We start from the raw sequence: 18,797 nt of genomic DNA, 5'->3' as shown, positions 1-18,797 counted from the left end.
CGCGAGATTTTGGGCACGTGTGTCGTCACAACGGAGCTTGCGAAAGAGGCTCAGCTGTTGGCCTGTGTCCTGTCCCGCGGCGGCTGATACTTGGAGTGTCATGGCGATCTTCACGCCGACTAACCAGATTCGCCTGACCAATGTGGCCGTCGTGCGGATCCGGCGGGCGGGGAAGCGTTTTGAGATTGCCTGTTACCGGAACAAAGTCATGGGCTGGCGGACCGGCGCGTGAGTGGGGCTGGGGCCGCAGGGAGAGCAACAGAAAACTCCTGTCCTGTCCGCTGACATTTAACAAAGCCCGAGTTTACACAGAGTAAACTAGCAGACTAGCATAAATAAATAATCAGTCAATAAATCCAGGGTTGGTCCCCCCCACCCAATTTTGCAACTCCTCTAAATTAGCAGCTTGGCTAATTTTTAATTAGTAATATTTACTTTTAAGCATGTGGAAATTTTAGGGCTTTAAACTCTAACCACGTTTCTGTTATAAATCAACTACAGTATTTACACTTCTGTATTGATCTTATTTAGTTAAGTAGTGTCTGCTAACCGCAGTTCCTGGAACAACATAAACACAGAGTAGTATGATAAAGAATAAGGAAATAGATCAGAAGGGCATAGTGTAGAATAAAATCAACGTTAAGTATTATTTCAATTTATATAGCTGCCCATCTCATTGACATTAAACAAAATGCTTCTAAAGCTTGAGATAAATTTATATCCTATTTCTTTTGGCACTAACCAAGGGCTGCCCCAGTTACACCAAACAGAATCGTCTTTCAGAACAGATTTCAGTCACTAAGCAATGAACCTTCATTATTTTGAGCTCTTAGATTAGAGAGACAAATTGTTACATATCATTACCTAAATATAGAAGTTTCATGAACCTCCCTTCAACTGAAAATGGGCAGAATTTATTATATGTATTCTTGGGAGTTTTACAGCTCGCCAGCAAACAAAGGGCTCATACACTGCTTCCTGTTTATCAGTTAGTGGTGAAAATATCCTGCTCATTTAATTGTGTTATAAAAATAAAGTAAAGAATAAAACACCATCGAGCCACTGCAAATGGTGTAGGCAAATTTAAGCCTTCTGCACTTCCTTTCTGATCTTGTTTCACCACACAGTCACATGTACTGTGAGTATTCGAGAACAAAACAGCTGGAGTTGTCCCAAGTCTTCCCCACATCCCCATATATGTGATAGAAACTGGGGAAAATGATAATTTCAAAATAGTTTCTTTCAGAACTGGATGATATAAGGAATGCAGCACAAAGTAAATAAATGATTAACATAGGAAACAAAATAGGGTGAAGGTGCTTTGCCTTAACCATGTTTTGTTCTAGTTTTATACAATGTGCAACTCTTTAAATAATTTGCCTTAGTTATATGAACGTACCCTTTTCAAAATTGTCATCCTTCTGACAGTTATGATAAAGAACTTTATGACATAGAACTCACTCCCAAGTGAAGAATAATGTAAACTTTTGTTTAAATTAATTTAAGTTTCTATTCCCCTGTTTGCATTGCAAACCAAAAAAGATAAAACTGTGCAATGTATTTATTGCCTTGTAACATTTAGCCTGTACCCCAGGGCAAGAATTTTCAAGAGGTCCTTGGAAAATTCAATGGGTAGATTTGGTTTTGAAAAGACATTGCCTCATATGACTTTAAAGGAAATAATCAGCATTTTTAATTAGGTCTGGACTTAGACTTATATATCCCTTCACAGTGCTTTACAGCCCTCTCTAAGTAGTTTACAGAGTCAGCATATTGCCCCCAACAATTTGGGTCCTCATTTTACTTGCCATGAAGGATGAAAGGCTGAGTCAACCTTGAGCCAGTCAGAATCAAACTGCTGACAATCGGCAGAGTTAGTCTGCAATATTGCATTCTAACCATTGCACCACTGCAGCTCAGTGGTTAGAATGGAAACTAGCAACCAGTACAGTATGGTATACTGACAAGGCAGTCTCACAATATGTAGCTTTGAATTCATTCTCATGTAGCCCAATGATCAGTACATGAGATACTGCCTTCAGGGCATCTTGGTTTAAGTAGTGTTGAAGCTGCAGCACTTAACCAAATTTGGGTGAAGCCACTAAAACCATAGCTTCAACCTGCTGCTTGAACAGGAGCTGCAAGTTACAATCACCTCTTTCAATGGAGGCACAACCCCACTAAATAAGTACTGAGTCAATATTATTGGATGGCTACCTGTTTACTGATAAATAGCAGATAGGACTTTGCCTTTGGACTAGTATTGCTTTCTTTAATTAATATGTTTAGCTGATTACAAGCTGCTTATGGAATGTAGCAGTTTAATTTGATTCCCCTGCCATAGTAATAGAATCAAAGAGCAGTAATCAATATAGGTTAAACAAGACTATCTTAATATTTTGGTTGTTTGCATGCATTGTTTAGGATGTGCTTAACAAGTAAAATTAATTTTCTAGTGAAAAGGACCTTGATGAAGTATTGCAGACACATACAGTGTTTGTGAATGTCTCCAAAGGTCAAGTGGCAAAGAAGGAAGACCTTGTCAAAGCTTTTGGCACAGATGATCAGACGGAAATCTGCAAAACAGTAAGTATTGAAATTGTACGAAAGTAATGTTTTTTGTCTAATTTCATCTTCAACTTTTTAAAGGCAATTCAAATAATATATCAGAAAAAATAGATAGTAGAAGTATAAATCCTTTATGTGTTTAGGTCAACCTTGGGTCAGTGTTCAGGGCAGGGGTCCCCAACCCCTGGTCTGTTGCCCAGTACCGGGCCACAGCATGCCAACACAGGGCCACAGCATGGGCCGCGGAAACAAGCGAAGCCCCATCCGTGGAATGCAAGCAGCACATAAAACAATGCCCCCTCCGGTCCATGGAAAACTTTTCTCTACAGAACCAGTCCCTGTTCCCCTTTAAAAGTTTGGGGGCCACTGGTTTAGGGTACTTGAAACCACTATTTAAAGTGATTTGGGCTGAAGTATAATAAGACCTGACCCAAAATCAGCCTGGGAGTTTTCATGGCTGAGAATGGGCTTTATCTGCTCTTCAGTCCTAGTCCAATGCTATAGTACATGGACTCTTTTTTAAATATTGAACTCAAGCAAAAAAAAAATTCTTTCATGGCGTCATCCCATATTGCTTGTTCTGTGAGAAGGTTAAAATGTTATGCAGTTTATGCTCTGATTTAAAGATTCAGTCTTCCATAGCTTTGCTGATATTATTACTAATTAAATTGTTTGCCTCCCATCTGCAAAGCAGCTCTTATGGTTAACAGTCAATGCTTATTTTACATTTATTGTTAATAGCAGTGCTTACTCAGCCTTGGATCATTGCCCAACGTTAACAGGCTAAATGCTGCTTAGTACTTGGATGGGAGAGTATTAGGAAGTTTCAGATTGTAGGGAAGACAAAATCCTGAAAGAATGACAAGCCTGGAAAAGCCCCTGAAGTTTTCTTGACAAGGCTTTTCAAAAGTGGTTTGCCATTGCCTCCTTCATAGGGCTGAAAGAAAGTGACTGGCCCAAGACAGTCTGTATTACTGCTCCCAAAACTATACAGGCATCTCCATGTAATAACCAAGGGTGAGACTTAATATGAGGAACTCAGTATTTCTACTTTGTAATTTGCAGGGATTGTTTAGGACAGCCATTCTTCTAAGGTTCATAAACAGTCTAGAAAGCTGAATCAGAGTTCTGATGACAATGCATAAAACATCTTCTGAATTTGGGAAAGACCAAGTCCTAATAAACTCTTCTTTGTTTCAGATCTTAGCCAAAGGGGAGTTGCAGGTCTCCGATAAAGAACGCCACACTCAGCTGGAGCAGATGTTTCGTGACATTGCAACCATTGTTGCAGACAAATGTGTCAATCCAGAAACCAAGAGACCCTACACAGTCATCCTTATTGAAAGAGCTATGAAGGATATACATTATTCAGTCAAGCCTGGGAAAAGTACCAAGCAGCAGGTAGATGATCTCCGAAGGAGGCCACTTTGTGCCTACAAATTATAAGCATGAGGAAACCCTGTAGTTTTTCTCTTTACAGGTAGTCCTCGATTTATGATTGGTCACTTAACAGCAGTTCAAACAAGAGTTGAAAATTAGGAAATGTTTGGAATGGGTGTTTTATTGCCTCTAAAATTCTTCTGGCCATCATAAAATGTGCCCCACACTCAATACATGGTCATGCAATCACATTTCAAGCACTTGACACCAGGTTAAGTGGGTACATGATTTTAGGACCATGATGACTTATAGCCTGAAATTCAGTCCCAATTGCAATCATACTTTGAGGGCTACCTGTACTAATTTGAAGTAACAGGGAATACCTGATCATCTGGCTTGAGTTGACTTGTCACCAAATCTACAGGAAAGATGGGGGTTTTTTTAAGTTGCTTCTTTTTTTCTTCTGCAGATACCTGAAGGATGCTTAAACCCATAGATTGGTAACATTAGTTGTGCATTGCATTTTGTAGAATTTCTTGGAATGTCTCTTTTTAAAGCGGTACCATGCCAATCATTGTATGTCTGGATATTTTCGAACTCAGCATTTTTAAATCCTGAAAATACTGTTACGAATTCTGGAAAATATTAAAAATTTCCATCCTACAAACTTAAGTCTTTACCTACGAGAAAGTAAAACCACTTAGGTATAGTGGAGAAACTGCACAGAAAACAGTAACAGTCCTGCAACATCTAAAAATCAAAACTGTGTATTGCTATCCTTTGCCAGATAGTAATTGAAGCCTCTTTGGGTGTCAAAGGGAAGAGAGTTTCATAAAGTTGAAATCATTGCAAGAAAGACAATTATCTATTTCCAACTTGTTTTGCCTGTCTCATAATAGGGATTAAGGCCAAGCAGATTCACATTTGGAGGCATTCTCTAAAACTATTCTACAACATGACAAAGTAATATAAAATACCTTAATATTATGGCACCAATGATTCCACCGACAATTCAATCTCCATATTTCTTTTTTAAAAAGGCAAGTTCTCCCCAGCTTTTAGAAGGACATAAGTAGAATCCACTCTTGCCTCACAAGTCAGATTGGTGCAAAGGAAGAATGCTTCCCATCTCACAATTGGAGGGGATATTTCAGCTGGTCATCTGCTTTCACTAGGCAGAATCTAAGAAGAGCAGATTTAGGCTGCAGGCCGTATAGAGCTTTATAGAGAATGTCCAGCACTTTGAATTGCACTTGGAAACAAACTGGTAACCGGTGCAGCTCCACTAACGACAGTCTAATGTGGGTGTACCACAATTGCTAAGCAAGCAAACAAACGGCAGCTTTTTGGACCACTTGAACTTTCTGAATGATCTTAAAGGGCAGCCCCATGTAGAATGAATTATAGCAATGCTTAAGTGCTGTGTTAAGTACTCTCGTGCTTGCAATGCAATTCTTACTTCTGAAAAAGCAAGAGGTCTTCTCACCAGCTCCATTTGACTGAATGGAAGATTGGATATAAAAAAATATGCTCAGCAGAACAATTCTCAGCAGAACAAATGTCATATATGGCTAAAAGTATGAAATCAGAAGTGAAGAAACTTTAAGTTTTTCCAGTTTTTTTTTCCCAAGCGGAGCAGGATAACAATGTAAAAATCAGTGCTTTGGTTTGGATTCCTCTGCAGGCTTTGGAAGTCATCAAGCAGCTGAAGGAGACGATGCAGATTGAGCGGGCACACATGAGGCTACGCTTCATCCTCCCTCGGAAAGAAGGCAAGAGATTGAAAGAGAAGCTGAAGCCACTGATCAAAGTAATCGAAAGTGAGGATTTTGATGAACAGCTGGAAATTGTAAGCAGCCCAGTGTTCTTTCCCCGGTCTTTTTGTTTGGGGAAAAAGCTATTACTGTGCCTTTGGTTTTATACAAGAAGATTTATACTGAATGTGTTGGAGAGCAGAAATAAGGAGTGATACTTACACTGCAGTCATTTTCATGATTGCTCATGAAGGAAATCTCATTGGTTCTTGCTTTAATGTTTTAAAATGCATCGGGATAAGTATGCAGTCATAAGGCAGTTTGGTATATGAGCATTTAAGACCTAAGCAAAAGACAGGGATGCAGCAAAGATTTTATTGTGACACCATCTGCACTTCCTTTTCCTTCTAATTCAAAAGTTTGATGACTTTCAGTGAACTGCAGTCTGGGTTTTTTAATATAGCTAAGTTTAGTGTTCTTTCTCCATTCTATTTAAAAAATATCCTGGAGCTGATAAAAACTTCTAAAAGGAGCAAATCAGAATATCCACAGTATTATAATCCTTTTTTGTGGGAGGCAGAACAGCTTTATGAAATTAATGATGGAATGGTGAAAACAGTGAGAGATGGTCTAATTCTCACATTGCAAAAGTTTGAAGTGACATGAGACTAGCAAGAAATTAAAAACAAGGAAATTTGTATAATATGCAAGTAGTTCTTGTTTAGTGACCACAGATGGAAGCAGTAACTACTTAACAACTAAGTGGTTGTTAATCACTAAGCAAAACCACAACTGTGCTTATGATCTTACTGCAGCTTTCTTTTGCTTTACAGAGCTGCAAATGTTATAGCAGTAGCTCTTAGACTTTTATACTGCTTCATGGTGCTTTACAGCCCTCTCCAAGCAGTTTACAGAGTCAGCATATTTCCCTCAGCATCTGGGTCCTCATTTTACTGACCTCAGAAGGATGGAAGGCTGAGTCAACCTTGAGCTCGTGAGAATTGAACTGCTAGCAGCCAGCAGTCAGCATAAGTAACTTGCAGTATATACTGCATTCTAACCACTGCACCACCACGGCTCTTATACATGCAAGGACTGGCCATAAAATTACTTTTTCATTAGTGTTGTAATAGCAAATGGTTGCTAAACAAGGGCTACTTGTATAACTTGCTACCACATCACCATACAAGTGACTTAGAAGATTTAAGAGGAGATCTAGCATATCCATAGAGAAGGGAGATTGTTAAATGGTTTTGCCCCATTGGAGCCAAACATCACCGAACTACAGTAGTAAGAATAAGAGCAGAGGGATGGTCAGGGAGGTTATAGGAATAAATAGAGGGATGACTATCATTTTTATACCTTCGTTCTTGCAAGCATCTAGCTACAGGTATTCCTTGACATACGACCATTTGTTCAGCAACTTGTGAAGTTATGACAGTACTGAACAAATGGTGGTTATGACTGGTCCTTGGGGGTTCTGACCATTCCGGAACCCCAGCAGTCATGTGATCGCAGTCTGACTGCTTGGCATTCGGCTTGTCCTTTCAAGCAGTTGCAGTACCCCATGAATGCATGATTGCCATTTGTGACCTTCTCTGCCAGCTGTTGTGGCCCACCAGTGGCCAGCAGATTCAGACAGTGAGAATGTTGGGGAGGAACATGGGCCAGTCTTGGAGTCTGGGAAAGGCTCTGATGAAGGCTCTGTGTTGGAGGAAGAGAGGGGGCCAGGGCCGTATGCCAGCTGTCAGCTGCCTTCGGAGTCAGACATTAGTGAGGCAGATGAACAGCTGGAGCCTGCTCCCAGTGTGTATATGCACAGAGTTGCCAGATGAAGGGACAGCTAAAGAACAAGGATCGACTTGGGAAAAAGGCCATAGGTGGACGATGAATGGCCCCTCCCATAGGAAATAAAAGAGGAGCAAAAGGGGAGTGGACTTTTGCAGGAAACAATTCAGTTGATCAGTGCAGAAGTGTGAAAATCTGTCCGTGAATCTCAGAGACTCTGTGCCAAGGCTCTGTTTCCTTGCACAGCACTGCATTTGGAAAATATTTACATAGCAGCTTTCCAAGCTAGATAAGGTCTGTGGTCATAAATTCACCTTTGAAAGACTGGTTGCGAGGCCTTTGCTGAATGTGAATAATAGGAATTCACATTCCTTTAATAAAAGGGGTTTTGTCAGGACCAGGTTTCTGCTTCATGCCTTTTGGGGAAGCCTAGGTCAGAACACCAGCTTTTCCAGAAAGTCAGTAGGAAAGCTGGTAGGGAAAGTCACAAGTCATTGGGATAAATCTGACCCTCCCTGCGCCTCCCTCACTCCTTTGTGCCCCATCTCTAAGCTTTCCTCCTGCCTTTCCCCACTTGACAGCAATCACTTACCTGCCTACCAACCTACTTGCAAGCCACATAGGACTTGCAACTTTCTGCCAGTTTTCCCAATGACTTGGTTACTTAAAGGACGTTCCCTTTCCTAATGACCATGGGAACGACAACAATTGGGATGGCAGGAATTATCATTGCCAAGTGATGCAACCAAGCTTTATGATCGTGTCCCAATTGCTGCCATAAATCAAAGTCTACCTGTAAGTTACTTTGGGAAGAAAGATGGTGGGTCCACCTTGGTCTTATTTAGCAGGGCAGTTCTTTGTAAGATACGGCCTTTCCAGTCTAATACAGTGCTAATGTTGCAGGTGTGCCTTGTGGATCCAGGCTGCTTCCGGGAGATCGATGAATTGATCAGGTGTGAAACCAAAGGCAAAGGAACCCTTGAAGTTCTCAGCCTGAAAGATGTGGAAGAAGGTGATGAACGCCTGGAATAATTGGGTGCCTGTGGTGTCGCCGTGCAAAGACTGTATTAAAAGGCATCCTAGAGTTGCCTCATTGAGGATTGACCTTTGCTCTTTTCCATTTGAGGGTTTATATAGTTATTTACATTTGAGGGTTTATATAGTTATCCTCTGCTCCTTCCCCAAACTTTGATGGTTGGTATCAACTAAAGGTACCTTATAAACCCACTTAGCCCTTAGACTACCCGATAACAAAGGGACTTTACAGTTTACTCCTATGTTGTTTTGAGTGTACCTGCAAAGTGACAATTTAATGTTAAGTGCCAAATGCCTTTCCTTAAAAGCAAAAGGCTTCAAGGAAGGGATTGACTGCAGAATTAGTATCCTGAGTTAATAACTCAGGTTCCCTCAAAACAATTACAGTAATGTCTGGATTTACCAGCAGGATTTGTAAACTATGAGATAGACAGCCATTGGTTGCTTTGAATGAAGTGACTGCGCAATAATAGTATTGTCCTAATTATATGATAGCTCAATTCTGTGGATGGTGGTTTACAGACCACCAGAAGAGTTTAGTGACTGTCTTTCCAGAGTCAGTCTTGGAATTTATTGAGTTTGATCCAATTCTTTACTCCAGGCGAAATTATAAAAATACTGACTTGACACTGAAAACAGAAGTTGTTCAGAAAGTTTATTTTGGGAAAAAAAATACAATAACTTAATTTAGAAAACAACCTTTAAATCCAAGTAAAAGAACTAGTTTGGCTCCAGTGATATTTTAGCATTATTTGTTATACTAATTTAATGTTTAAGAGTGAGCCAAAAGAACAGAGACCAGTTCATTGTCAACCCAAAACTCTAAAGTAAGTTTGCTTTCTTATGAGTAAACTAATAGGGCTGTTGTCAAAAAGAACAAAACATGCATTGCCTGGTATTTGTCATTTTCATACAATCCTTGGAATTCATAGTGCAAATTATAAGAGGATTCTTTGAGGAAAGCTGCACTTTTTACCTCCTCAGACACTTTAAAGATATATATTATAAATATTGATGTACAACATCACAATAATTTCTATTATAGAATGTCAAATTTAAGTTTGGAAATTCTTAGATTTTTAAAACAAATTCTCTAATGAATAATTTAAACCAATTATAGTCTATAAGGAAGATACCAAAGCATAGGTTTGAGGATGGTTCCACGATGCCTTTCCTTGACTTATTTTTTTTAACAATATGCACCTTCCAGCTATCATCCTAATCTCCAGCCCACAAAGCTCAGTAGTTTGTGCGTCAGTGATTTAATTTCTCAGCTGTATGACTAACAAGAACTCCAAAGTGGTGTTCTATTCACAAAGTTTGTCCTTATATGAATAAACTTTACTGCTTTCTCTTCCTTCAGACTTTTTTTTTGGTGTTAAGCACTCTAATTTCGTATAGCCTCCCTTATGTGGCATGGATACTTAAAATTATGTTTCTTGATAACTCTATTATACGTTAGCAAATGGTGAGGGAGAAGGAAGACACTATGTAGCAGGATCATCTTTGAGTTGTATTTCTCCTATCTTAAAGATGCGAAGCAAAGAATTGACTTCTCTTCCAGAACCTCATTTTTTTTTAGCTTCCCATCAAGTAATATGGGCTCAAATTCAGGAGGCCTTACTGCTTTATCCATATATTTTAGTCCATTTTTCCAGCCCAAGTGTCCTTCCAAGTATCTACGTTTCCTAGAATTTAATAGCCAGCATGGTCAAGGTTATCAATGCTGGGAGAAGCTATCCACCAATTCAGAGAGTCTTCAGATCGATGAAAGCAGTTTTAGTCCTTGTGGCAGGACCTCACTCAGTTCTGCAACTGGCTTTTAATTTTGTTAAGCAGAATATGAGAAACTAAGCAATAGGGACAAATATTTTCCCTTTTTAAAAACTCATCCAGGCATCAACTTTTTTCCAGTGTCATCACTGTTATTATTCCCACATTACCTCCATAATTTAGAGATTGACTTCCCGTATCTTATTTTTTTAAAGTGACACTAAGAACCACAGATAACCACAATGCTATAATTCTGAGTATTGGGGTAAATGATACAAGGTTGTCTGATAGCTGCTAATATGCTCCCAGCAAGATAACCCTCCTCTCACCTAATCTAGGAACAGAGGATGAATTGAAAAAGTATAGGCCAGGTGCCACTTCAATGGGACAGTCACAAGGCATGTACCAAATGAGTTCCGTTTAGAAGTTGGCTTTATTCTCCTGGGCCAGGTGCTACAAACTTCCATAGTAGAAATGGCAGCTGTGTTGAATATCAGATGGCTGGTTTTCTGCCTAGCCATTTGAAGTTTGTGTGTGCGCAATATTGCAAGAAAGCATGGCTGCTGTGAGAAAAAAGGACATGAGCCAGCTGTGATTGGGAACAGCCAGTTGACACATCAACTGGAATCAAGTAATTGAAGAACACCTTCAACAGCAATCATCTGTTTTGGGCTAGCATTTTAAGGAAAACAACCTATTTCTAGCCTTATTCATTCTAGGCTTATTTTCCTGCCATTTCATTTCTCACAGAAAGAGAATAAAATTGTTGATTTGTGTTGCTTTGAATTTTAAGAAACTTAAAACACAAGACTTTTTATTTAGGTACTGACATTAAAATAAGCTAATTGTTACCTTTACTTATTTCTGTATTTATTTTTGTAAACAACAACCACCTCATTCATCGTAGGATGAGATGCAAGTTAAATAGCAGCACAGTCCGAAGTTTGTGTTCTCAGAAGAAACTCCTGTTGTAGTAATTAAAACTGTCTGCAGTTCTTTATGTGCCAGAATAATAAATACGTTTACATTTCAGAATGCAGTGTGTGAATAGGATGAGATTCTCTTTTCAGCAAAAGAGCTGAACAAGCCCAACCTAGGTTTAGCTTAAGGACATATATAGCATGCCCACTGATTCTGTTTCAATAAACCGATTTGGGCATTTAAAATTTTGTCCTTTAATCATAGAAAAACAAGAAAGTAATAGTTATAGAACACTTTACAAAAATAAAAATATTCACAATCATAAGTTTACATTTCCACTTTTATGAAAAATTCTAAATGTACAGGACCTTAATCCAGTTAAATTGTGATACAATCCCATTGCTTTTAGTGAAATTTAACAGCAAGTTTTTCATAATTCTTAAATGAATATACAACTCAGTTCTTAACTCCCAAGTAACTTAATAGAATTGCTGACTTTGGGAACGCACTAGAATAGATCTGCTTGAATTTCTTAAGATTCTTCTTACAAACATACACTGGCATGACAAATCTTCAGGTAACCCAATAGAAATGTTCAGTTACTGTCAAGACGATCTATTAAATAACAAGGTGTATTAGACTTGCAGACTTAGATCTCTGGTTGGCTTCTATTACCTATATGAGCACCACTTCCTAGGAATGAAAAAGAAATATTCCCATTCTTACGCTGAGTTGGATATCTGGTCGTTCTGTTGCTTCAGATATAGATCACATCTGTTTTGTGCTGTTGGACCTAAGAAAAAAGTATGAAAAAGAGGGGTTGAAACATTTTAAAGATACAGAATAAAAGATGATATGTGTCTTTAAAAAAAGGCAAAAGGTATAAAGAAGCAATCCAAAATTAATATTAGAATAGGAATAAAATGGAATCTTTCACCACTTCCTACAGCCAAGAAGTGAAGAAACCACATTTCTAAATCCCATTTGTATAATGGACCAAACGTTCACATATGACAGGTATGATTGGTAAATGAAACAAATCTCTCTCTCTCTCTTTGTCCCTCCCTCCCCCTCTTCCTTTCTCCCACCCTTCATGGAATTATGTGATCTCCCCTCATCCAATAGCTCACAGAGATAGAAGATAACTCCATATATCAAGTTAAAAATCTCACTGTGGGACTTTAAAATTCTGATGGCATGGCTATCATACTGACTCAGTATTTTCCTTTCCTTTTCCCTTTAATACTTGTTTTGAAAGTACTGATTATTCTTGTATTTTTCTTTGGGAAAAGACATTAAATGAAAAAAAGTCAACTTCAGATGAGGTGAATGTGAAATTAGTGAGAGAAAGATGACAGACTGACTGACTGATAGGGAGTGGATCTGTCAACTGAACCCAGGAGCTGAATGGTACTTCCAAATTCAATGGCACATTGGAGGTGAATGTGAAATTAGTGAGAGAAAGATGACAGACAGACTGACTGACTGACTGACTGATAGGGAGTGGATCTGTCAATTGAACCCAGGAGCTGAATGGTACTTCCAAATTCAATGGCACATTGAAGATAAGCAACAAGGAATAACAGCTCTTTGTGTCCAGTCACAAGTATCCAAAGGCATCCGTGTGGTTTCTAGAGCAGAAGCTCAAATCAGTGGGATAACTTAAAACTTGAGAAACAACTGCTGTATAAATACTTCATCGAGATACAGACACATAATCCAAGGAAAAGATTGGTAGATAGGACATTGTACAATATGGAATACAGAAAATGAAATTCAAAGCCCGGTACCTTAATGTGCTTTCGGTGTCCTGTTTCCATGTTATTGATAACCAGGGGATGGGTTGGAAAAGTGTTTTCTGTTGTTGCACTGGGCATGGTATTCTCAATCACGTTTAGCAGGCATGATGGTGAAAAGGACTGTTGCAGATTATTAAACAGGTCTGCTTCAAGGGTTTTCATCCAAACGGGAGACTTTTAAAAAAGCAGTATATAAGCCATTAATTGAGGTTTTATAACACGAAACATTTTGAAAGCCAAAAAAAGCAATTTAACTCCCTTGGTCTGGAAATTGTCCCTTTATGGAGGACTGAAGTGCTCTTGTGTGAAATGCACAAATTATTATTTCCAGAAGTCTTAATGATTTAAGTAGAATATGTATTATGTAATGTCCATGATTAACATTAGGAATATTGTATTGGCTTGGATAATACATAAAATCAAGTGAGGACTATACAAGAATCATATTATTAGATTCAAGTGATTTTTGTTTTCTTCTGGAGAGTCACCTTCAAAAAACAATCAGGTTGAAACATCTCTAAAAACAGCTTCATAGGGATAAACTACAGAAACAACTGTACTATTAGTCATTCTCCCTGAAAGGGTAAGTACCTAAAGATTCAGGAGCAGGAGAAGAATATAGAAGATTAATTTCACAAGATGGGATGATTAGGTGGTGGAACTGCCACTTAAGATATGACAATGGAAGCTCCACCTCCAAATTTGTGTATTTCAGAAGGAGGAGGAAATGGGGAGCAGGATTTGTGCAGTGTAGGTGAAAGGACAAATATGGGAGACTCAGAATCCTAGACTAGGGGAACCTCCATTACTCAGGAAGACGGGGTTGGGTAGAGTTTCCTACCTGAGCAGGGGGTAGGACTAGAAGACCTCCAACTCTGTTGTTATGTTATGTTATGTTATGTTATGTTATGTTATGTTATGTTATGTTATGTTATGTTATGTTATGTTATGTTATGTTATGTTATGTTATGTTATGTTATGTTATGTTATGTTATGTTATGTTATGTTATGTTATGTTATGTTATGTTATGTTATGTTATGTTATGTTATATATCTGGTACTATTTGGAAATAATTTTAAAATATTTTGTAATAAAAGTCCATTTGTTGGGAAGAGCTGTTTAAATGTTATCGTGTGTCTTCCCCACATTTCACTTAGCCACATTACCTTAGACATATGAAAACAAAGGAGGAAAAGAATTTCTAAATCAAAAAATAATCTAGTGGTGACAAGAAAAACATCCTGTGGGGATCTCCCAGAGCTTAGGGGATTTTGCTTAAGGTTAAGGACAAAGAAAATAAGAATGGAGCATATGCAAACAGGAAGGTGTGCTACACAGGCTCTGCCTTGTTTTGATCCTTTACTGGTATTCCTGCTAAAATACACAAGACTATCAAGTTCAGTGCCTGGTCTTTCTTGCTTCAAAGATCAGATACAGGGATTGAGAAAGCCTCTTTCAGCAAAACCTGAAAAGCTGCAATTGGTTCATACAGAATAAGACGACAATTTCAAAATACTTAATCTGGTGGAAAACAATTTCTACTGTACTCAGTTAAAGTACTTTAGGTCAAAGCAGTTTGGTTAGTTGGTAAAATCTTTCTTAATCTATATATGACTAAGACCAATTTGTTTTTAAGATAGTTTGCTTCCTTCCATAGAGAAAACAGATAATCACTCAATAAAGAAAGCTTTTCTAACACCACATACCATCAGCAGTTTTTACACTTTTAAAAATGTATTCAGTAGTTTATTTGACTGTATTTATTAATTTCATTCAATAAAGGTGAAACCCATTCCTATTGTCAGTTTTTATTGTCCATAGCCTTAATCACTGGCATCATTATGACAGTCCTAAATATTTCAGCCATAGATCTAGGCGGTGGTGAAATCTCTGCTGGTTGCCACCAGTTCACTGCCCACACAGGTGTGTGCCTGTGTGTATGTGCATGCACAGTGTATGCCAGGTGCATGCTGCATGCATATGTGCAGTGTGCATCAAACACACGCTGCATGTGTGCATGTGCAGTGCATACCAGATGCTTGCTTTGCATGGAAAAAAGAGCCATTTGAAGATAAGTAGAACAGCAGGGGGGGGGGAACAGCTGTGCCGCGCTATTTAGATTCTCTAGAAAGCAGGATATAAATCGTGCAGCACAGCTGATCATCGGAAATACCTGTTCAGATGAATCGGTAGCTTTTTTTTTTTACTACTGATTCACCGAACCAGTAGTTTTTTCACTAATGGTTCGCTCAAATTGGAGTGAACTGGTAGCATATCACCCCTGGATCCAGGAACAAATTAGTAAGAAAACTCATTGTTTTTAAACCAAGCTTGCAAGTGCCAGAAAGACACCTCTAGTTGACTCTTGAAAGAGTGCTAAAATGAGGTTTTTGTATGCATTTGTTACAAATTTAAGAAAGAAATAATGCTTGACTGTATGAGAACCTTGTATTCCTTCTCTGATGAATGGTCCAAAGAGTCAAGGATTATGTTCCAATGAGAAAGAAACCCGGCGTGTTTCTCTTCAAATTTGAGAGCATGGATTTCAGTCTTGAGTTCTTTTAGCCGATCTTCAAACTTTCTACTCTTATCTAGGTAGTCTAGCCTGTGAAGCACAGACAAAACAAAAAAGTAAACAAAGTAGAGATAATCAAATGGGCTGTGAAAATAATTAAAACAGTACCTGAACCCAGGGCCGGGATAGCTCAGGCAGTAGAGAAGCCTGTTATTAGAACACAGAGCCTGCAATTACTGCAGGTTCGAGCCCGGCCCAAGATTGACTCAGCCTTCCACCCTTTATAAGGTAGGTAAAATGAGGACCCAGATTGTTGGGGGGGCAATAAGTTGACTTTGTAAAAAAAATATACAAATAGAATGAGACTATTGCCTTATACATTGTAAGCCGCCCTGAGTCTTCGGAGAAAAAAAACTAGTACCCAGGACTATAAGAGAACAGATTTCAGGATCTGAGAATCTAATTGAGCAACCTAGCTAAGCTGTACCTTACACATGTGATCTCATGTGTGGGATCAAATACAATTTCCAAATTGAATACTTTTATTTGGGATGAGAAGTGCTCAAACTTGAGGTTCCCAAACTACTGATGGATAACCTATGTGGATCTAACAGGTAAAAAAGTTATATACTCATAATTTAGCATGCAAAGTATGTTTTAGATGCAGTGTTTGCATTCCTTTTTGGACTCAGATTTTGAGTTTTCACAGATGCTGTTACTAAGTCCATGGCCTCTGATTGTCAAATCATAAAAAGTATACACCATCCTTGCTTTCAACAGGGGAAGATTTATGCTGCATAGCCCTCAATTTATGCAAATGAATTGTCCCATATGTGGCAACGAAAGAGATTCTACTATTCCTGAAGTAGCCTTTGCTCAGATTTCAGATAAAAAGTCCAAAAGATCCACTTTACCTCAGCTTGGTCTATTTTAAGTAAAGTTTCTGTTCTGATAGTGAGTTCATATAGATGTGCAGAAACTAGTAAGGGGTCTAATATTTCTAGTATTGGGAATATGGTTTCTATGCTGAACAGAAATACCTAATGCCAATATATAACATGAAGCAAAATAAGTTTCTGAATAAAGATACAAAGTGGGAAGAATTCCACTCGGGCACAACATTTCATCCACTAATATTCTGAATCTGGAATCTGCCTGGCCTTATTTCAGCTACAGGAAGACAATCCTACCTCTCTCTCTCTATCTCCAAGGAAAGCCTCTTCAGATCAATGTCTCTTAAATCCATCTTTACAAATCCTTTGTCACTACTGGTATCCCTTGTGTCAGCAGGTGGAGACAAAGTACATTTGACAGTATGCTAGAAAAGACCATAAAAACAAAACGGTATGACATTGAATGCTATATTGTTTAGGAATAGATTTTTGAAGACATAGGATTGTGCTATGCAACTGTGGATTTATGCAGAAAATGTGACACAAACAGACACACTGGGTGGTATAATTACAGCCAAGCAGATCTGACTGGAAGTTGTGTGGATAGGTTCTAGTACAGTGATGGCTAATCTTTTTGCATGCAAAAGCAGGGGACAGTGTGTGTGGGGGGTCGTGCACGTGCCCACACCCATAATTCAGTGCGCCCCGCCCCACCGTGCATGTGCACATGACACCCCCCCACGCTCCCCGTGCTTTTGGCACATGATGGTACGGTGGGCCTGGTAAGCCCATTTTTCGCCCTCCCCAGGCTCCAGAGGCTTTCTGGAAGCCTGAAGAAGGCAAAAAAAGCCTTCCCCCCGCCCCCGGAGGCCGGAAACAGCCCGTTTCCCAACTTTTGGAAGGCACAAAAATCAGCTGGCTGGCACACACATGCACGCTGGAGCTGAGCTAGGGCAACGCTCGCGTGCCCACAGATATGGCTCCACGTGCCACCTGTGCCATCTAGTACAAACAGACTTCTCAGTTTGCCTGAAGTTAACAAATTGTCTACCCTGAAAGCATCAGTTACAAACACAATGGAATGGAATGTATAATTTTACCCTTCTAGGTTTGGCAACTTCAAATATTTCTCTTTTTAATAGAAGATAATATCTGTAGCTCAGGAATGAACTATGGAGTTTTTTATTCTCTCTAAACTTGGTTTGCTTGCAAATATTTCATTACCCAACTAGCTAACCACATCGCAAATGACACAGTGGTGAAATCCTCTGTGGCTTGCCACTGGTTTGCATGCGCACACTGCATGAATGAATGCACAGTGTGTACCAAGCGCACACTGCATGCACGCACATGCACAGTGCTCACCAAACCCGCGCTTCATGCAGAAAAAGGAGCCGTTTGAAGTTAAGTAGAACAGCGAGGGGGGGACAGCTCTGCCACATGATTTAGATTCGCTAGAAAGCAGGATTTCCTGCTTTCTAGCAAATGTAAATCACGCAGCACAGCTGATCATTGGAAATACCTTGGTATCCTACATTGGAAATACATTGGTAGGTTTTTTTTATTACCTGTTCGCCCAAACCGGTAGCTTAACCAGTAGCATTTCACCTGAAGTAACATCAATACCAATGATATTACTTAGTTGGGAAATAAGTCGTCTGCAAGCAAACAACCAAACTCAGAGAACAACAAGTACTCAATATTTTCCTTTTTAATCAGTCCTTCCTCAAAAGATGCCTCATAATTCTAGTTGAAAAAGATGTTGAGATATTTTTAATGGAATACTACATTCCCCATGATTCTCTGCCTTCCAGGCAACTTTAGTGGATGGAAAGAGAGTCTACCTATTGCAGGTTTATCCTTTACCTAGGAATAAATTAAATCATTGTTATTCTCTCTCTGAAGCAATCATGTATTTTTAAAAAAAAAACTTACAGGAGGAGAGTTAAACTTGCTGACATCTTGAAGTTTTTGCTTTGCTTTCTCTTCAGCTTCTCTGGCTTCCTGTAGGTCATGTTTTAAATGCTCAGCTTCTTTGGCCCTGCCAAGCCAAATTATCATCATAAGCAAATCAATCCATATTTCTCAAAGACAATCCTTAACTAAGGCCCTGAAAGCATAATAGGCTTCAATCAACTTTGATAATAGATGGGATTTCTGTGGCTGCCTCTTGGCTCAAAAGCAAAACCTAAGACAATCCATGGTATCAGGTAACCATGGTAACTGCTAAGCCTCAGTTTATTAAGGATCTTGCCATATTAATTCACAATTTTTTTTCTATACACAGAAAGATTACAATCATAATATTAAGAAAATCATTGGGAGATTAGTAGAAAAGAGGTGATTATTCACTTTTGTTTCCACATTCAT

General features: G+C 38.9%; 2 protein-coding genes across 3 annotated transcripts in view; one reads left to right on the top strand and one right to left on the bottom strand.

The window, feature by feature from the left end:
* Positions 1–25: 25 nt before the first annotated feature.
* SBDS (SBDS ribosome maturation factor) lies at positions 26–9,882 on the top strand. The gene is made up of 5 exons (XM_058164517.1): positions 26–228; positions 2,457–2,586; positions 3,769–3,969; positions 5,633–5,797; positions 8,394–9,882. The coding sequence occupies exons 1-5, from the start codon at positions 101–103 to the stop codon at positions 8,520–8,522; spliced, it is 753 nt and encodes a 250-aa protein (XP_058020500.1). The 5' UTR covers positions 26–100; the 3' UTR covers positions 8,523–9,882.
* LOC131188875 (merlin-like) overlaps positions 9,163–18,797 on the bottom strand; it is a 49,084-nt gene continuing 39,449 nt past the window's right edge. For both annotated transcript variants that reach the window (XM_058164507.1, XM_058164506.1), the window contains exons 14-18: positions 18,363–18,468; positions 16,725–16,852; positions 15,465–15,624; positions 13,010–13,192; positions 9,163–12,012 (exon numbers count right to left, since the gene is read on the bottom strand). In XM_058164507.1, coding sequence (XP_058020490.1) covers positions 11,977–12,012; positions 13,010–13,192; positions 15,465–15,624; positions 16,725–16,852; positions 18,363–18,468 — 613 coding nt within the window. In that variant the 3' untranslated portion in view covers positions 9,163–11,976. The remainder of the gene's footprint in view (positions 12,013–13,009; positions 13,193–15,464; positions 15,625–16,724; positions 16,853–18,362; positions 18,469–18,797) is intronic.

The sequence above is a fragment of the Ahaetulla prasina genome, chromosome 1, assembly GCF_028640845.1.
Source record: "Ahaetulla prasina isolate Xishuangbanna chromosome 1, ASM2864084v1, whole genome shotgun sequence".
NCBI classification, from domain to species: domain Eukaryota; kingdom Metazoa; phylum Chordata; class Lepidosauria; order Squamata; family Colubridae; genus Ahaetulla; species Ahaetulla prasina.
This window is presented reverse-complemented; position numbering and strand designations above follow the sequence as displayed.